Source organism: Oreochromis aureus, linkage group 17, assembly GCF_013358895.1.
Source record: "Oreochromis aureus strain Israel breed Guangdong linkage group 17, ZZ_aureus, whole genome shotgun sequence".
NCBI classification, from domain to species: domain Eukaryota; kingdom Metazoa; phylum Chordata; class Actinopteri; order Cichliformes; family Cichlidae; genus Oreochromis; species Oreochromis aureus.
In genome coordinates, this window is record NC_052958.1 from 10,383,139 (window position 1) to 10,402,529 (window position 19,391).

The window sequence follows — 19,391 nt, forward strand, 5'->3', positions numbered from 1 at the left end:
AACAAAGTTCAAAGACGTGATGGGGGTCGAACGTTTTGGAAAAACCTCAATCAACCCTACAAAAAAAGTTCACGTGGGTCAGATTCCTTTGACTAGCTGAAGTGAACAATTTGTTTGAATAAAAGGTGAGTGCTTCAAAATCGCCTAATCCTCTCTCTTTTGGTCAGCAAATATAAAAGGCAATGCTACCACGTCTTACACACACACATATTTCACATTTGTAGCTGGACACGCACGCGCGCGTTCAGGAGTAATGAAAAGTCTAGAAGTAAAGAGAAGGCGTGTTGAAGCGAGTTCTCCTCAATTCATAATCCGGTCAAAAGCAAACTACGATGGGTCGGTGGGCGGTGAACCTGCGGAGGAATAGGCTCTGTTTAATGTGGTTCAATGCCTCTCAAAAGAGCGCGTCCACAAACGGAGGGAAGCAAAAGGAAAAGACTGGACTGGGAGTTCCTGAAATCCGGAGAAACTACTCAGAACATTCAACAAGCTGGCAAGCAGGTATATACTGGGCTTCATTAGAGCAGTGGCCACTTTAAAAATCACCACAAGGGTCACCAAGTTCAGAAACAACGATGGGATACGAGAATATTACGACACACTGCCCACAGGTTATAGTGGCTATACGTATCGAAACTTTATAGTAGCATAATTTAACACACAAAACGATGGTGAAAATCCTTTGCTGCCTATATTTACGTTAATTGCGTAAAATAAGACAAAAAATATCTAATTAACAACTTAAGGTGTATCCCGAGTGCGTAAAAACCTATGAGGATCAAAAACATCGAATTTCAATACAATTCAATACAATTTACTTCACTTTAATTGCAAATATTCTCACTGAGAGAGGTCACCGTGAAATGTTCTCCGACGTTTCAGGTGAAGATGTGTATTTCCCCGTTGTCTAAACGTGGAGTTTCTGTCGGTGTCAAAGTGGAGCGCACTAACAGAGAGTGGCGTGTCTCTCGTCTCTGCATAATAATAGACCTGCAATAAACTTCTCCAACACGCACACGCATACACACATTTTGTTTTTAAGTGATCTAAGTGGCAGTCACATGTGACTGACATTCTGCAGTGTTTTATGTGAGCGGGTCAAAGTCTGACAGCGGAATAAACGGACTCTTCGAGCCCAACAAAACCAAAACTGCATAAAGTTGTAGATGAAAACTTATTTATTTTGACTCTCGCCAGTGACATTTCACTCCGAGGTCTCTATGACAACTGTGTCTTCATCTGCTCCTCCTCACACAGTGACCCAAATATACGCGTTCAGATTTTCTTTTTCAGTCAGTCTGCATCCATGCCTTCATACAGCGCTCTGGTAGTACTCATGTAGTCATGCCAGTAAAGCTATTAGGATTAAAGTGAACTGAATACTTCAAGCATACATTTCCACTCTATCGGTTTATGACTACAAGGAGACCGCATGTGCTGCAGGGTGTTGCTATTTTATAGATGTAAAGTAAGCAAATTTATTTAATCTCATTCTATCTCAGTGCCATACACGTCATTATGTATATATACTGGTACTGTAAGTGAACATAATGAGAGGCTGGGACACAGCACGCAGTTTGAGTGACACTGCAGCTCCATCTACTGATGCCTTGTTGTACAGCATTTGTAAGTAAAGGTTACCTTTAACTTTAATTTTAAAAGTCAAATCAAATAAGAAAGACGTCACTTTGAGTCACTTCAAGTCTTCCTCACACTGTTTTTTTCTAACCCCTTTCCCAAAGAAAGCTGAATCTGCATTTTGGAGAAATGTCTACAAATATAAAGAGGACTCTCCTCCTGAGAATCCGTGTAATTAAAAGGGAAAAAGGGAAAAACAGGTCAACCACCTATTCTGGGACATGACCTACAGCTTCAGAACTACAGGAGCGGCGCAAGCATGATGTGTGTCAGCTGAGACTGGTTTACTGCCAACTTGTGATGCTCGTGTAGGAACACAAGGAGGCGCAGTTTATCCGTAGTGCTCCTCACAGTCAAAGGAAAGGGTAAAAATGACGAAGGGTGGGGTGGGGGAGAGGCACAGAAAAGTTGGACAAAGTGAGATGAAGGAGGGAAAATAGAGAGGGTGAAAGAGAGAGGGAGTGCCCAAGTAATGGATACACAGAGAGAGCGAGAGGGGAGTGGAGAGAGAAGAGGGGGGGACTTGTCCCTAGAGGATATGAGCAATAGCCATGCAACAGGGAGCAATGCCTGAGAAAGTCGGCAGCTCCTCGCTGGATTAACAACAGCCTCACTTCTTATTGCCTACAGTGCCAGAATTCAGCAAAACAACCAGCCCGTTCTCTCCTGCAGGGGAAGCGGCGGCTGACGGAGCCTGAGCTGATCACCTGGAAGCTGCTCGGGACAAAATGCTAAATATTATTTTTTAAAAATCACTGTCACTGCTGCGAACTGATTGTATTTAGAGGGAAATATTTAAAGTAGACTCAGCAGCTGAAAGGCAATTGAGACTGTGTCTAAGTAACAGAATCTTAATCACGTTGGGCACTTTTTTAATGTACCTGCTTTTACTTTTATAGGAAGCAGGAAAACCTTTGCCTTGTGTTTGAGTCCAGGAGACCACCTGAACTTACATCAAGATCAGATGGTGTTTCCTGTCAGGGCTATGGCATTAGTACTAACACAGTCCATTTAGGCAGTTTATAGTAAAATTTGATTTAAAATAGTGTATTTTTTAAAATTAAAGTAAAAGCAATTGCAACATTTTATTTAAAAAGTAACTAAATTGTAATGTTGTGGTCAGAAGTTTGCATTCACTCATCATAAGCATGAATGTCATGGTAATTTCAGGCTTTTGTTAACATCTTTGAACCCGTCTTTTTCCAGGGTGAAGTGATTGTACAGCATACATCTTTAATGGCTTTAAAAAAGAAGAATTGGGTGTACGAGTTTGCATTTATTTGAGATTTTCTGTAATTTACACAGGATCAAAAGTATACATACAGGCTCAAATATAAACACCCGCCCTTAGGGCGTTGCTGATGCTTTTGGTAGCCATCAACAAGCTTCTGGCATATTTGTGGCTGAATATTTGACCGCTCTTTTTGGCAGACAATTTCTTCAATAGTGTTGAGGTTGGGGGCTTTGGGAAAGCAGCTTAATATTAGCCCGCTTTATCCATTCCAAAACCAGTTTCTAGCTGTTGACTTGAGGTGAAGTTGCAGAATTTGGGGAGAGTCCTCTTTTATTATTTCATTCGCTTTTTGCAATGTACCACTGGCAGCAAAACAGCCCCAGATCATGATGCTACAACCACCATGCATGGCGTATGGTGCAGTGTTGTTAGGTTTGAAAGCCTCACCTTGAATCCAAACATATCTCTTGTCATTGTGGTCAAACCTTGTCGGGTCTGACCATAAAACCTTTCTTCAGAGGGTATTTGGCTCGTCCACGTGGGTAGCTGCAAATTTCAGTGGTGCCTGAAGGTGTTGATTTTTTAATCCTCTCAGTCCATGACAATGTAAAACTGGCTTCACTGTGGACAATGGTCCTGGTGGTCCAGCAGTTTCCAGTTCATGGCAGGCTTGAGCCTTGGTGGTTCCTGGACTGTTCCTGAACATCCTAACCAGTTTTCTTTCAATGAGGGTGACAGTTTGGGTCTTCTTCCAGACTTCTGCAACGTGGTGACACATCTGAAGAACTTGGAATCTGCAGTTATTTAGAAATGGCGTCCCACGTTATGAAATCTACAATACTTCATCAATCTTCACCGAGGTCCTTGGACTTGCTGTCAAACAAATCATTTTTATGCTGGCAAAGAGAAACTACCAGTTGCAGTCAATCATAATCATTAATGAGAGGTTAATAGGCCTTGGCCTTGTCAAATTAAAAGACATTGTAGAGGTTTCAGCACCACTTATTAAAAGATTTTACTGATTCTATGTTAATTTTGACCCTTTGTGGTTTAGAGAAAATCGAAAATCAATTGTCCAAAACTTGTGCATCTAATTCTTGTTTTTAAAAGTCATTATTACTGTACTCTGTACAATTATTCCACCATAGAAAAATCACATTCATACCTATGATGAGTATGTGCAAATTTCTGATCACACCTTGATATATTATAATTACAACGTATTAAAAAATGGACCCAACAGTGACCGTTATTGTTTTGTTTATGATTATCACTGATGCATTCACATTTAACTTTGTATTATTGTAGGGTCTTTACCTTACAATATAAAGCTTCTTGAGGTGACTGTTGTTGTGATTTGGCGCTGTATAAATAAAATTGAATTGAATTTAAGAAACATTTAACTTTATTTTAATTATTCAAAGTGGACTTAATATGAGCGAAACTGTGACAGCCCTGACTCTTACACAAGTGATTTTCCATGTCTTCTAACAACTTAAGACATGAAGCCAGAAGAGAAAAATCTGCAGATATAACATGAGAATTTTGCCATCCAAAATCATAGTAACTACAGCTACTGGAAAAACGTCTAGTATGATTAAAGATTTACATGTTTTATACACACGTAAAGCACAAATGCGTGAAATTCTCACTGGGTGCTGCACTCTAAATGCAAGAGGTGTTTATGTAAGTTGTTTCACAATAAAGATATAGTATGAGCATAAACAAGTTTATTGCATTCAATAGGCAAACGAGACTCTGTGATTTTTCTGCTGCTTCTATCCGAAGGTCAGAAGTCATGCAGAGCTGCAGAACATTGAGCCTGTAGATGCCTGCAGGGATTCAAGGGTTTTCTCAATGAGGCTTTTGCAATGCAGATGTCTGTATATACAGCGAGTTCAAACACCAGTTGAGCAGTTGAGGAATAGTCTTTTTTATGAACAATGCTGCCAACTAACAACTAATATTCTACGCACTATATAATTAATCCATTTCCACAATAAACGCACAGCCATATTAGATTTTACTGAATGTGTTTAATGAAGGGTTTACGGTGATTTATAACCTAGCACACCTACTCTGTCTGCTGTGCCATGACAGAAACTGTATTTTCAAATGAAGCCTCTCCTATTCCACGCACAGCTTTAAGCCCCTGCTGTTTTCTTTGGAAAACAACAAGAAGAACAAGCTGGAACAGATATATAATATTTACCAACTTTTGTGCAGACGCTCAACAAAGAAAGCAGCAAGAGAAAGAACTGAAATTCAGCCACAGCCGCACGTGATGACGAAACTACCTGCTTCGCTTACTATACCAGCGCCGCTCTCGCCTTCTTTCTGTCATCCCGAGTGCTCTTCATGTCTCTGTTCCCTTTCCAAAACACACACATGTGCACGTACACAATCATACACACGTGTGCGGCAACAGACTGCTGCGGGGAAATCTGCTGCTTATATCATCCTCTCTCACTCTCACACACACATACACCCCTGGGGGAAGTGCAGCGGGACTTGGAAGCAGCTGAGATGGGCCTTGGGCTTTATATCTGTCTCTTTGTTTTTTCGGTGTACATGTGTGGTTGCATGTAAAATGGCCTGTGGAAACTCATTCTCTTCTATTCTGTTTTCCACCCTTCATCACCCCTCTCTCTCTCTGCGCTGTCCCCCTTTCCCTGTCTGTCGCCCTCCTCCGTCACGCTTGCGCTCCCCTCTCTTCCTTCATCCGCTCCATCTCTCCTCTTCCCAGCTCTGTCCACCCCCCCCCCCCCACCCCCCCCCTTTCCTTGTCTCCATCCATCCTTCTGTCAGCTGGCAGAAGATGAGTCATGCCTCTAGCTGGGAGGCTAAAACTCTCTCTCCCTCTTTCTCTAAATATATCTTCTCTACACTTCTCCATCGCAGTCTTTCTGTCTCCTTTTCCCTCGTTCTCACACATCTCTCTGCCCTGTATCACCATCTGTTTCTCTGCATCCTTCTGCTTTGTTCTGTCACTCCACTACTAAGCCCGTGCCTCCTTCATCTCTCAATATCTCTCACGCGTTTCTGTTTCTCTCTCTCAGTCTGAAAGTCAGATTGCTGTTCTTATCTGTCCCTCTCTCCAATCAGATGTGCGGAAAGACGTCCATAAGAAGTCGCTCTCACGTTCCCTTTTCTCTAAACGGTATGTCACGAACATCAACACTTTCTTTTTACTCTTTACTGTTCTTCATTTAACATGTTCATAAAGTGGGTCTCAGTACTGTATATCTGGTGCTCTGTGTTACCACATGTGAAATTTTTGTTAGCCTTGATGGTATATCTATTTCTATAAATATATATATAGGACAACTATTTCTTGTATGTCAACATACTTGGACAGTAGAGCTGGTTCAGCTAAAGGCATATCAGGTTAAAGTATATGGTTTTGTGTTGCTTTGCCAAAAACAAAGCTATTTAAAATACTGCAAACAAGTGCACAATGACTGGGTCTGAGAATTAAAGCAGACACAGGAAGTACCAAAAACCACAGTTGCCTAAAATGGCTACTTGCGAATGGCTCCAAATGTGGGTCAATACTTGTATCGCCCCCTTTCAAAGGCCCAAATTTACAATCTAAATAACCAGCTGTCTATGAAAGTCTTTACAGCTGATTTGCCTTTTTACAGGCGTCAATTTTTAGCTGTCATCAACAGCTACCCAGAATTAAAATAAATAGGAAGTGGCAACTGCAGCTGCTATCGTGTTTTTCATGCAGTTTTAAAAAAAAATCTCTACTGTTTTTTCGCACTTCTCTTTATGTGGTGGACTCTGCTGTCGCTCCTTTTCCTGTTCAAGCCCATTTTGTAGCTAGTCAGCATTTAACCTAAGTGCAGTGTCATCCCCATCCAACTACGTGCTTTTCTTTGCACAGAAGCACATATGCATAGGCAACATATCAATAATGCTGTTCCATGTTGATTAGCTGTCTGTTAGGTACCACCTCCGTGAACTGGACTTCATCCATGTTTGTGGTGACCACAAACAACCATTTTTAATGAGAGTATGTCACAAATTCTATGGTTTTCTGTTATTTTCTGCTCTGTTTTGTGTCTGTGTGATGCACCCATACAGCTTATGGATTCACCTTGCTTATCGTATTAGCTATACGTGATAAACACTTCGATCTGATTCAAACAACACAAACAGACACTTTAGTCAAACTCAGTCTTTCAAAGCTGTACTCCACAAACAAGAGGTGACATCAAGATGATTAAATCCATCTTCTAAATCATCTGCTTTTTAATGCAACTATTTAATCAGCCAAATACATGGCAGCAACTCAATGCTTTTAGGCATGTAGACATGGTCAAGACAACTTTGGGAAGTTCAAACTGAGCATGAAAAAGGGGAAGAAAGGTGATTTATGTGACTTTGAATGCGACATGGTTGTTGGTGCCAGACAGGCTGGTCTGACTTTTTCAGATTTGCTGATCTTTTGGGATTTTCCCCACACAAACATGTCTACATTTTACAGAGAATGGTCGGAAGAAGAAAAAATATCCAGTGAGCAGCAGTTCTCTGAGCAAAAATTCCTTCTTGATGTCAGAGGTCAGAGGCGAATGGCCAGACTGCTTTGAACCACTTCAACCACTCATTAGGACCAAGGTATGCTGAAGAGCATCTTTGAACACAAAACACCTTATGACCCCACCATCTGAATGATGATGGGGTCATAACTTGGTGTAAACAACATGAAAGCATGGCTCCATCCTGCCTTGTATCAGCAGTTTATGGTGTTGCTGTTAGTGTAATGGTATGGAGGAAATCTCAATCCAATGTGCAATTAACAAATCAGCAGAAACTGTGTGATGCTGTCATGTCAATCTGAACTCAAAAACTCTCTGAGGAATGTTTCCATACGTCGTTGAATCTATGTCACAAAGAAAAAAGGTTAATTTGTTTCTTGGATTTAAATCAATTCTGTTAAGAGTAAAATGGCATTGTGTTTCTTGGAGTGTGAGTGTAAGAGGCGCAACTGAGAAAATTCTTGTTGGCACTGGACAGGAAACCTGGGAGAGGCTGAATCCCTGATCAGAAAGCCCAGGGAGAAGCCACTGAGGCTGGGCCAGATCCCCAGATTCCTTGTGCCCTGGAGTTCAAAACTATACTGGTCTCCTAATCCCATCCCTGGAGAAATTAACACACAAACAAATACACACACACAGCAGATGTGCATACATACAGAAAGGCATGAGCATGGTCATGTAGAGAAAAACAAACACTCTGACACAAACACATTTTTGCTCTCTGCCTCACTCAACCTCATACACATGCTTCAAATGAATGTCAAAAGCAACTTCTCCACCCTCTGGGACGGAGAACTGAATGTCTTTGTGACATGGAAGAGCTCTATACGCACTCACACATATCAGAGTAACACCAATAAGAAATTGGCTCATAGAAAGTTATAGTAAGACACACAGACACGGTGTGGGTCAGAGCAACTTTCACATGCTCATCAGGGGATGAAACTGCGGAAGTCTCGGCTGGTCTGGCCTGATTTAATGCTCGTCTCTGAATTGATTCATATGGCCTGTAAATCCCTGGGAAGCCTTCTTCTGTGTCAGGTCAGAACACACGCGCACGCAGTCATGTTGCCATCACTTGGGAGGACATTCAATTGACTTACATTCATTTCTCGGGGCTGTACTTTGACCCAAACCATAATTTCTATATGCTTAACAGAAGCTGCACCCTCGCCTTAAAATAAACCTAGTATACTCTCACAAAGTTGACAGCCTTCCAATTCCAACTCTTTCAACATTTTTTTATGTTTCAGAATCATCTTAAAATACATTCAATTCATGTTTTATTTTCAATTTTTTGTGTCACTAATCTGCATAAAACTATTTGTTGGGGTGTTTTGTTAATTTATTGATAATAACAGTCTGATATAACCCTTTTATATATTACTCAAGGTATCTTTTGCAGTTATGAAAGCCTCAAGTCAACCCAGGAATGATTCGACAAGCGTCACAGATCATGCCTTAGCTTCAGGACCAGACTCTAAATCAGGTCTAGTGTCTTTAGATTTTTGTGTGTTGTAGTGTTTTTGTGGTAATATGCTCTTCCCCACATGAATGATGCTACCACCACCATGCTTGGCTTTAGGGGCGATATTAATGGGGATGCTCAGTGCTGGCTGTTCCCACATAATCTGTTGTGATTTTTGGCTAATATGTTCAATCTTTGTTTGATTAAGGCATAATCAAAAACTTATGGGAAGCTCACAGCTGGCTGTCATGTGACTTTTTATTGAGGGGTGACCTCCAGTTGGCCACTTTAATGAAGGCCCAGTCGTTGAAGTGTAGCACTGATGGTTACCCTTGGCTCTCATTGCTAGTACCCATTGGGTTCCTGGTTACCTGTTGGCCCAAGATTCATTGCATATACATTCATTGCATTCGTTAATAAGATAAAAGACCTTGAGATGGAGCTGGACACCTTCAGTTTATGTAACAGTTTATCACAGTTGTGTCCTTGGGCAAGACACTTCACCCGTTGCCTACTGGTGGTGGTCAGAGGGCCCGGTGGCCCCAGGGTGGCTGTGGCTACAACGTAGCTTGCCATCACCAGTGTGTGAATGTGTGTGTGAATGGGTGAATGACTGGATATGTAAAGCGCTTTGGGGTTCTTAGGGACTAGAAAAGCACTATATAAATACAGGCCATTTACCATTTACCATTCAGTTTATGCTTCGTTGACAGCATCCAGTTTTTTGGGCCTCCATGTAATTATTTCATGCCTTGGTTTCTACTTTGATGTACACTGTGTGAACTTATGTAGACAGCTGTGTGCATTTTCTAATAATTTCCAGTAAACTCACTTAGTTACAAGTGGATTCCAATCAAGTTGCAGAAGTATTTCAAGTAGCACTGACAGACGTAAGACATACAAAAGCTTAGGTGCAACCATCCATTCATCTGTTTTTCTCCCTTGTCTTTATCTCACCTTGGCCTTCTACAATAGAACATCAGCATTGTGATGTTCATATTCTCTCAAAGATGAATTGTGCAGAGGTCGATTACCATTATCATCACAAAGTCCAAGGTTTTCTTCAACTCTCATTCTCATCATCCACACCTAATATTTGCCATAAACCCATATAAACATGCATACTGGTTGCTGTGGAAACAGTTATCTGTCATTTACTGTTTATAACGAAGACACTGGGACATGTCACTGTAGGCAAATGAGAGAGGAGTCCCTGCAGTTTATAGAAAATTTAATTATTATCTTATTCTTGCTTGGGAAGACGTACTTTGCTAAATTTCATGTGAAAAGGATTGTTCAGAGGATTCAAATCTAAGCTGTTCTGTGTACGAGTGGCAAGCGACCAAAATAATGTGAGATTAATAAAACGAACGCAACCTAAATTTGGAATTAAATCTTTTTCGTTATTTGAAATATCTTTGATGTGGGAGCCAGCTGGTGAGTAAAAATCTGTTTGGCAGCACATTTATCAACTGTTGGCGAGTCATCTGTGTCCTGAATATTTTTTATTTTCTCATTCAAGTATTGATATTTCAAAGACACGTCTCGGTATGAAAGCTCAAGTATTTTAAGATTTATTTTGGTCTTATGTTTGGTTTTAGATTTTGACTAAGTCCAGTTAGTGTTTTTTTTTTTTAAGCCTACAGCTTGATTGTGTGACTTTTGCTTTTCTTAAAGAAGTCCTGTGTTTTCCAGAGTGAGTTTCACACCAATTTAACACAAGTCTTAACAGGTAAAAACATTTGAACAAATTCTGGTTAAATCATTTGAATAGCTCTTGTCTTGCGGGAGGACTCAGGTGATTGTGCTCAGTCTCGTATTTGCTCATTGCTCTGGCATTGGTATACGCACTGTATATCCACACCACCGAGAGTAATTTCTAGGTTTGAAAATGAACTGTTTTACACTTTCATGGGTCCTGGTACAAACACAGAGACATGGAGAGATCCTGTCAGGCTAATGCATGCACACACACATCCACAGACACGAGCACACACACAAACACACACAACAATATGCAGGCTATTCATGCCAAAAGATGACAGAGTGCATTGAGAAAATGCCAAAATGCTGACTACTGAGGGAGAGAGAGCACACGGACTGAAAAATCTATGTCAGACTGCAGAGCTGGCAGAAAAGAAAAGCATTGTTGAGGGGACACACACACACACACACACACACACACACACACACACACACACACACACACACACACACACACACACACACACACACCTAGGCAGCCTGTGTGGTGCAAAAAATTGGAGCAAAGCGGCAGTGCATAACATAGACACACACTCATAGACATGCATGCACACATGCAACCTTTGAGGCATTGTGGTGAGATGGAAGCGCAGAAGAGCTGCCAGAGACGGAGAGAGAGGTAAGAGAAAGTGCACAAAAATGAACAAATAAAAAGAAATGGAGGTAAAGGTAGATAGAGATGGATGTAAAAAAGAGAGACACAGATACACAGAAAATAGGCTTGCAACTCCTGGCAATGACCTCCTGGTGTCTCCACTCTTTTGTGCATCACCCTTTTTGTCTTTTTGCTCTTAATGGCCATGTATATTGTGCCATAGCAGAAGGAGAAGTAGAGCTGTGACTGTGCAATAATGAAAGAACATCTGTGGGAAGGAGGCATCCCTAAAACACTAATGCCAAATGGCTGCTGGACCAGAAAGCAGCAGCAATCTCTCAGATCCAAAGCAGAAAAAAAGTAACATCACTAAGTCAGACAGCAAGGCGTGAACAGCTGGACAGCTGGACAGCACAAAGATCTGATCTGATTATATGATTGCCTAGGAGCAGGCAGGTCCCCACAGCGGTACAACTTCTTCAAACCCCTAGTTGATAACCTGCCTCTCAGGCATCATAACAGCACAGGAATAATGCTCAGAAGGGCATCAGAAAGAAAAGCAGAGGACAAATCCACCAGGCACTATACAACAGAGCAGTCAGCCAAGACTCTAGCCAGACTAATCTGAGCCCCCCCTGGATTGACTACAACAAAGCCTCAATGCCCTCACGGATCCTAGAGTTCTTGACACTTTAACCCTCACTGATAACCTTCAGGAACTGAAGCAGCTGATGAAAACAACACTTGAAGTTAACTCAAAGGCCATTGCACAGCTCACCACCAAGTGTCGCACGTACAAAGGTGATGCTGCTGTTTTGCTGTGTCCCAAACTCCCCTCAGCCAGCTCAAAGAGTGAATATGGATGCACACTCAGAAACAGAGTGACCATCAGCCACCTCCTACACATGGATGACATCAACTCACTGTCAGTGCCAAAGCTGGATGAGTGTAGCAAATGTCATCAGGACACTTACAGGACACCTACTTGTACCTGAGTATAGTACAGACCAAGAAGGTCTGCAACAGTTAAATACCTCCAGAGACGGTAGACAGGTGTTAAGAATCCCTGCTCAGTGGTAGGAAGAAGACCTAAGCCTTGCAAATCATTAGATAATCAGCTAGAATAGTAAGCTGGACACAGGAAGAAATACATCACAGTGATGTCAAGACAGGAAAACTTCTCACAAGACACAGAGGGTTTAACCCTAAGTCCAACACCTCAAGGCTCTATGAGCAATGTGATGAAGCAGAATAAGGAGTGTTAAAACCAAAACCTGGGATGAAATAAGGAACATCTAACCCTAACTACATCAGTAGGATGGCCCTTAGGATAACCTGGTCTGAAAGCGCTTCAGGCAGAAGACATATGGTGATAAAGATGAGGAAAAGCAAATACTTTGAAAGACCAGAGGTGGAAGGAAGTGGCTGATATCAAGAGGTAGTACCAGAGGCTTAAAAAGGACAAGGAGCACGCAGAGACTCTGACCATGGCAGGGCATGAACAGGTCCCAAGTACCATATCAATGAAGGCAGATGTCTATCACAGTTGACAGGACCCAAGGTTCAGGCTGCATGAAGATGCCCCTGAGACACTCCGGTACACAGCAGGATGTAAGATGCAAGCTGGGGCCAGCGTAGACTGAAAAGCTCAACCAAGTGACTGGGATAATGTACAAAAACATCTGTGCCTCATGCGGATTATAAGTCTCCAAGTCCCGCTGGGGCACGGCACTAAAAGCAGCTGAGAATAACGGGGCTAAGACCCTGTGGGACTTCAAGTTCAAGACAAGCAGCTGCTGGTTAACCAACCAGATATAGCGGTGGCTGATCAGAAGCAAAAGAGAGCAGTTGTGATAGATGTGGAAATCCCATCTGACAGTATAACATCAGAAAGAATGAGCACAAGAAGATTAAGAAGTACCCGGGGCTGAAGGAAGTCTAAAGTGATCACCATAATGGAAGAGTGGCTCCAGCAGATTCCATCCACAACATCAGAGGTCTCTGCCCATTAGAGTGCAATCCTAGGGACAGCTAAGATACTGTGCAGAACCCTGAAACAGGTTTGCCTCCAGAATTTTTTCATAGGGGTGGCCATATGGGGGCCACTAAAAGTATTTAGGTGGCACACCAAAAACAGAACAGTGCAGGTGCGCAGTAGAGGGGAGGGGTTGACGACAGGAAATTGGGAGGGACATACATAGTGACGTAATACGAAGGGCAAAAACTGTATATTGCAGGAACAAATAACAAGTTAATGTTTGAACTCATTGTAGGGTGTCTTCCTCTCTCTTGTGATCATGTTTTTTTTTTTTTTTTTAAATTATTACCAACATAGGACAGTCTTGCCAGGGGGCCCACTTGGGGACCAGCAAATTTTTGGGGTTGGCCAGTGCCCCCCCCCTAGTGGGGGCCCCTGCCCTGAAACTCCCTGGCCTCTTGTAGAGAACCTGAGCTTAAAGAAGACACATCAGCCCCCATGTGAGAGGGAGATTATTAGAGAGGGAGAGAGAAAGAGAGATGCAAGAAGGGAGCTGGGAGGGAAAGAGGGAAGAGAAGAGCAGAGAAGCTTTGAAGGCAGGTGTAAAACACACACACACACACACACACACACACACACACACACACACACACACACACACACACACACACACACACACAAACCATGTTTAAGTACTGTACAGTTGAAGCGAGGAAAGACCTGAAGGAACATAAAAGATTTAAGGCGTACAGTGTACAGCGTGCATATGTGTACACACCCACATGCACGTGCATGCATCTTAGGGCCATTGAGGTGTTGTTACTGTTTTCTTTCATATGCTGGTGTGCATGCATGCATGCGTGTGTGTGTGTGTATGTGTGTGTGCGCACGCATTCTTTATGTTTTGTTTGTGTGCTAAAGAGAAATATAATCTACCGAGTCATGGTAATATCCTTTCAGGAAGGTGTTGCCATTCAGGGATATGTGTTGACACACGCCCATGTAACCTTGGCAACCAGCAATCGCTGTGGGTGCAGAATCACATTGTGGAGGAGAGCAATTATCCAGTTAGAGTCCTCCCCTGAATCATCAAATACAGACACATAAAGTTACACACAAACACATGCACAAAAAGACAGACACACACACACACAGACGTCTGGTCACATGACGAGTAGAGTCTTGTGTTCTAGAACACTTTGGGAAGCACACTCTCTTTCTCTCTCTCTCTCTCTCTCTCTCTCACACACACACACACACACACACACACACACACACACACACACACACACACACACACACTGAGTTTTTCAACCTCTATTTTAACATACTGACACTCTTTTCTTCCTCTTCCTTTTTCCATAGTCATTCCTCCCCCCCACATCTCACTTTTCGTCTTCCTTCTCTTATCCATCTATCCCTCTCTCGCTCCTCTCTCACTCAGTGTGAGTGCTAGCTTGGGCCCAGCGGGTTTTCTAAGAGGGGTATGACACACCACAGCAGCAAGACCACGCACACACACAAACAGAGCTGTGATGTGAGGCAGACAGAGGGAGACAGGAAAACAGGAGAAAAAAATGCAGTGTGCACACCACACGCACACACACAGACACACAGGCAGGTCATGCAGAGACAGACTCAGCTACTGCTGCTGAGGAGAAAGCCTGTGGCATATAGACCTGCCTCTCAGTTTTTATGTCATTTCTAGACGATTTATTTACGCATCTTTTACCTCGTCGCTCTTTCTTTCATCATGCTACAGATGACGAGAGCGACAAACCAAAGACACTTTTGGTGCCGTGTATAAAGTTTTTTGAACAACACGGTCTGGCTACAGTCTTAAGGTCAATTTTTGGTTTGAATACACAGAAACAAGTTCAAAATCCATGTATGGTTTGGTTTAACTAAACAGATTACAGCTTTCTTCTTTCATCCCTGTTGATTTCCAGGTTTGTCCAGCAGACCAGAGCTGGCCACAGTTTAGCCACATTTAACTGAGAGCTGGTGTTAATCTCCCACCATGTTTAGATCTCAAGGTGTTTGCTGTATCATTATATGGCTTGGTATTCATGTCAGGTTTGCTATTTTGAAAATGCATGACACACTCTGTGCCCGGATACCAAGGACGTAGGTGTTGGCAGCCACAGGGGACAGTGCAGTTAACTGCTTTGTTTTTGCCCTTGATGAAGTTACAGAATATAAGCTAAAAGCAGAGTGGGACATACTAGGTGCTTTGCATTTATAAATACAGCCTTTATGTTTCTTTGATGTGTTTTAAAAAGCTCAAATCGATGTTTGAACCAAATACTACTATGTTAGCTATACTTGGCTACTTAAATAGTAGTAATAATATTCACACTGTATATTTTAAAGTCTAGAAGCGGGATTCAATATAAGCCATGGTATCACAGTCATGGTGCAGTAAGACAAAATTAAAGAAGTCATTTTAATTTTTGCTTTTATTTATTTATTATTATTATTATTATCTTACAGAGGAGTCGCCCCCTGCTGCCCATTAGAAGGACTACATATTAAAAGCTTTTTGACATTGGCTTCACCTCATACTGCTGATTTAGACTTTTACTCACACCGGTTATGATGTAACCTATCTGAGTGGCCGTAGCCATTATTCATGCTTGTGCATGGTGTTAATTACCTTGTGCACTGCTAACCACAATAGAAAAGAAATAAAATCCTGGGACTTTGTTGTTTTTCTCTCCTGCCTCCCCACTCTTTGTTGCGATCATGTGTTTTTCTTGGATTTTTGTTTAGCTAATTTTGTCAATCTCTCACATCTATGAGTCCTATGACTCTGTGATCATTATTCCTTGTTTTGAGGTGATAATCATTTTTCTTTCACTGTGAAAAAGTAGCCGTCAATGCATAGAAGGAATCAGGCCAATCACAATAGCTGTCATCTGCGCTGATGTGATGTGCGCATCAGGTTCCAGCATAGAGTTTCAGAGGGTTTTGCAGTTACAATGTACCAACAGAGCATATTTAACACAGAAACCTAAATCCCCTGTTAGTCCCATACTTTTTTTTAACACAGTTTATGGCTCTGCGCTGTTCCTAACCAGAACTTTGCAGATGAACATTTGTGGATCTGCTAGCAATGTAGGCTACTGTTGTCTCCAGTTATTCTTTTTTTGGTTTTGTTTTGTTTTTTTGTTTTTTTTTAGCTTTGCCTCTCCTGTGGGAAAAGACAGAATTAATAGATGACAAAGAACCTATTTGTAGCAACCAAGGGATAAAAACAATTAAAACTGTCCACTGTGCTTCCCATCTACACTTCTTTCATGTATTTTGTGTTTCTTCCTCTGCTGGGTGAATTTCCCAGTGGTTGCTCCCTTTACTCTTAAAGCCAGCAATCAGTATTTAACCTACACATAGCATCATTGCCCAAAGGTGACTTGCAGTTGAGTTGTTGCAGGCAAGCATGACTCTGTACTGGCTGGATCCCGATAATCCTTCTGTGTTAACACTGGAGGCACAAGTGTTTTCCAGCCTGAGAGAGATATTTTGATGAATGTTTATACTTTATGAGACACACACAGTTACAAGCAAAACTCACAGAGAGCACCTTGTTGTGGATTGGGTTTAAACTGTCGGGCTAGTATGAGCAATTCTTCTCGCTAAATTATAAACACTGTTATAACACATCTTGTATACGTGCTCATGCTAATTCATGTTGGTAATGTTTCAATGTTATAATTCATGGCAATAATCTGGAAGAATTGTGAAGAGAGGCAGAAAGAGAAAGTAGTGAAACAATGTGTGCATACAGTACGATTTCAGAGAGACAGAACAGACAGTAACACAAATTAGACTGTGTACTGGAAAACATTTGTTTGATGTTGTTAACGTAGAGTGGGGAATATTAGTCCCAGCTCAGCTGAGCTGAGACTAATATAAGTCATTTGAGAGTTTTACATGGAACAAAGACAGTGAATTTTATTTTCTATGTCTTTCAGTGCAGATGCATATAAAGGGATATGGAGAACATGGTCATGCGAAATTATTAAAGAGATCAACAGCCCTTTCAGTAACATATGGCCTTTGTATTAAGATGAACCTGAACATCCATCATGAGGAAGGAGAACAAGAGAAAAAGAGGGAGAAGTGGGAGAAAGGAGAGTTGCCGTCAGTCGTGCATGGCTGCTTTTTTTTTCACGTAAAAGCGGCGTTTTCTGCAGCCCCTCTCCCTCTGTCTTATCTGCACCTGATCACTGTTGCCTCTCTCCTATCGCTTTGCCTCTATGTTTCTCATCAGCTCTTCCTCTCTCTTTGCTATCTCGCAGCCACTCTGCCACACTCCACGGGCTACAGCAAACGGCTCCCCTGTCGTATTATCGCTCGCACATACACGCACGCATGCACACAAACGCGCACACAAAGAAGCCCGTGCGTGCATGTGTGTGTGCTTGAGGAGATGCGAACATTTAAAAACAATTGTGTTTACATGACGAGGCTACAGAATCACATGGATATGCTGTAATGTGTATGCATATAGCAACTGCCAACCTCTGCTGCTGAAAAAATTAAGTCAGCAAACATGCAAAAAAACTAGAGTTTGTCATAAGACTGCCTACAAAAAAAGTTTTGGTTTCATTAGATAATTTAGAAATCAATAATAATAACTGAGACGAGTGGTCTTGTTTATAACTAACCCTTTTCGAATTGGTTAAGACTTAAAGTAAAAGGCTTAGCTGTAGTCAGCATCAGTCTGCTCTCTAATTTAATTAAATAATGTCAAATAATATGACTTGCTGTAAGGTATAATCCATCTGAAATGTTTGTGCTCCAAACTTCTGAGCACAAACTTCAAGTATTTTATTAGTGTTGCACTAATAAGAGATATCTGTATCTGTGTCTTGCAGTTTATGAAGACGGCTTGCTAACAAAATATCCTCGCTTTTTCTTCTTCCAGCTTATCACTTTAGAGGTCGTTACAACTAACTACCTGCCTTCATTTTACCCTATCCCTAACATCCTCCAGTCATATCTCTGTCACACCAACCCTTTGCATGTCCTCCTTCACTACATCTTGAATCTAAGTCTTCCTCTTTTTTTCTGACCTAGCAGCTCCATCTTTGACATCCTTTGCCCAGTAAATCCACCATCTCCATATCTCCCAACCATCTCACCCTCTAACTTTGTCTTCAAACTACTCGATCTGAGCTTCCCCTCTGATGTACAAATTTCTATCCTTTCAATCCTGGTCACTCCCATTGAAGATGTTAGCATGTTCAGCTCCACCTCCTGTCTCTTTGTCAGTGCCACCATCTCCAAATCATACCAAAGTAGGTCTCTCTGCCATCGTATAAACCTTCCCTTTCACTCTTGCTGCTCTCCTTCTGTCACAAATCAAATCCCATCTGCACTCTCTTCTTCTCCTCTCTTGAGCATTGTCTGTTGCTACGGATGGTTGAACCCAGGTATTTAAACTTATCTATTTTTTATCTACCTTTGCTCCTTGAAGTTTCACTGTTACACCTCTGTCCCTCTCATTCACACACATGTATTCTGTCTTGCTTCTACTGACTTTCAATCCTCTTCACTCCAGAGCATGCCTCCACCTCTCCAGGCTGTCTTGCACCTGCTCCCTGCTCTCACTACAGATCACAGTGTCACCTGCAAACATCATAGTTCACAGTGACTGCTGCCTAACCTCATCTCTCAGCATGTTGTTGGCATGTTGTTGGGAAATACTGACAGCGCATGGACGGACAGCCCAACAGATGCTACCACTGTCTCACCGTCCTCATACATGTCCTGCACCACATCGCATCAATAGTGTTCTTTCTCGGCATGAAGCCATGCTGCTGCTCACTGATCACCACCTCTCTTCTTAACCTAGCTTCAAAAACTGTTTCCCATATCTTCATGGTATGGCTCATCAGTTTCAGCCCTCTGTATAAAAAAGCTTGCAAACATTAGTTGATAATTTAGCACTACACCCACGATGGTCACTTTGCAGCAACAAAATTACACTGCTGCTTTGAGATGCATCCAGAAAATGTCACATCTTTTAAATGCAGTCTACACATACACATATAGACACAGCTGCCTGAGCAGTGGAGCATATGGAGCACTGGCATTCCTGCTACTAAACTAAGGCAATAAAAGTTATAGTTTTGCCAGCCATATCTTATCATTACACAGTCCCT

The 19,391-nt window shown here is 41.9% G+C and overlaps 1 protein-coding gene across 7 annotated transcripts in view; it reads right to left on the bottom strand.

Annotated features, from left to right (window-relative positions):
* Window positions 1-19,391, bottom strand: part of wnt5b (wingless-type MMTV integration site family, member 5b) — an 88,215-nt gene that overhangs the window by 13,012 nt on the left and 55,812 nt on the right. The window contains exon 1 of one of the 7 annotated variants that reach the window (XM_039600748.1): window positions 14,158-14,238. The exons of the other annotated variants lie outside the window; for them this stretch is intronic. Within the exon in view, the coding sequence (XP_039456682.1) occupies window positions 14,158-14,223 (66 nt within the window). The 5' untranslated portion in view covers window positions 14,224-14,238. Of the gene's footprint in view, window positions 1-14,157; window positions 14,239-19,391 lie in introns of those variants that run through there. 7 annotated transcript variants of the gene reach the window in all.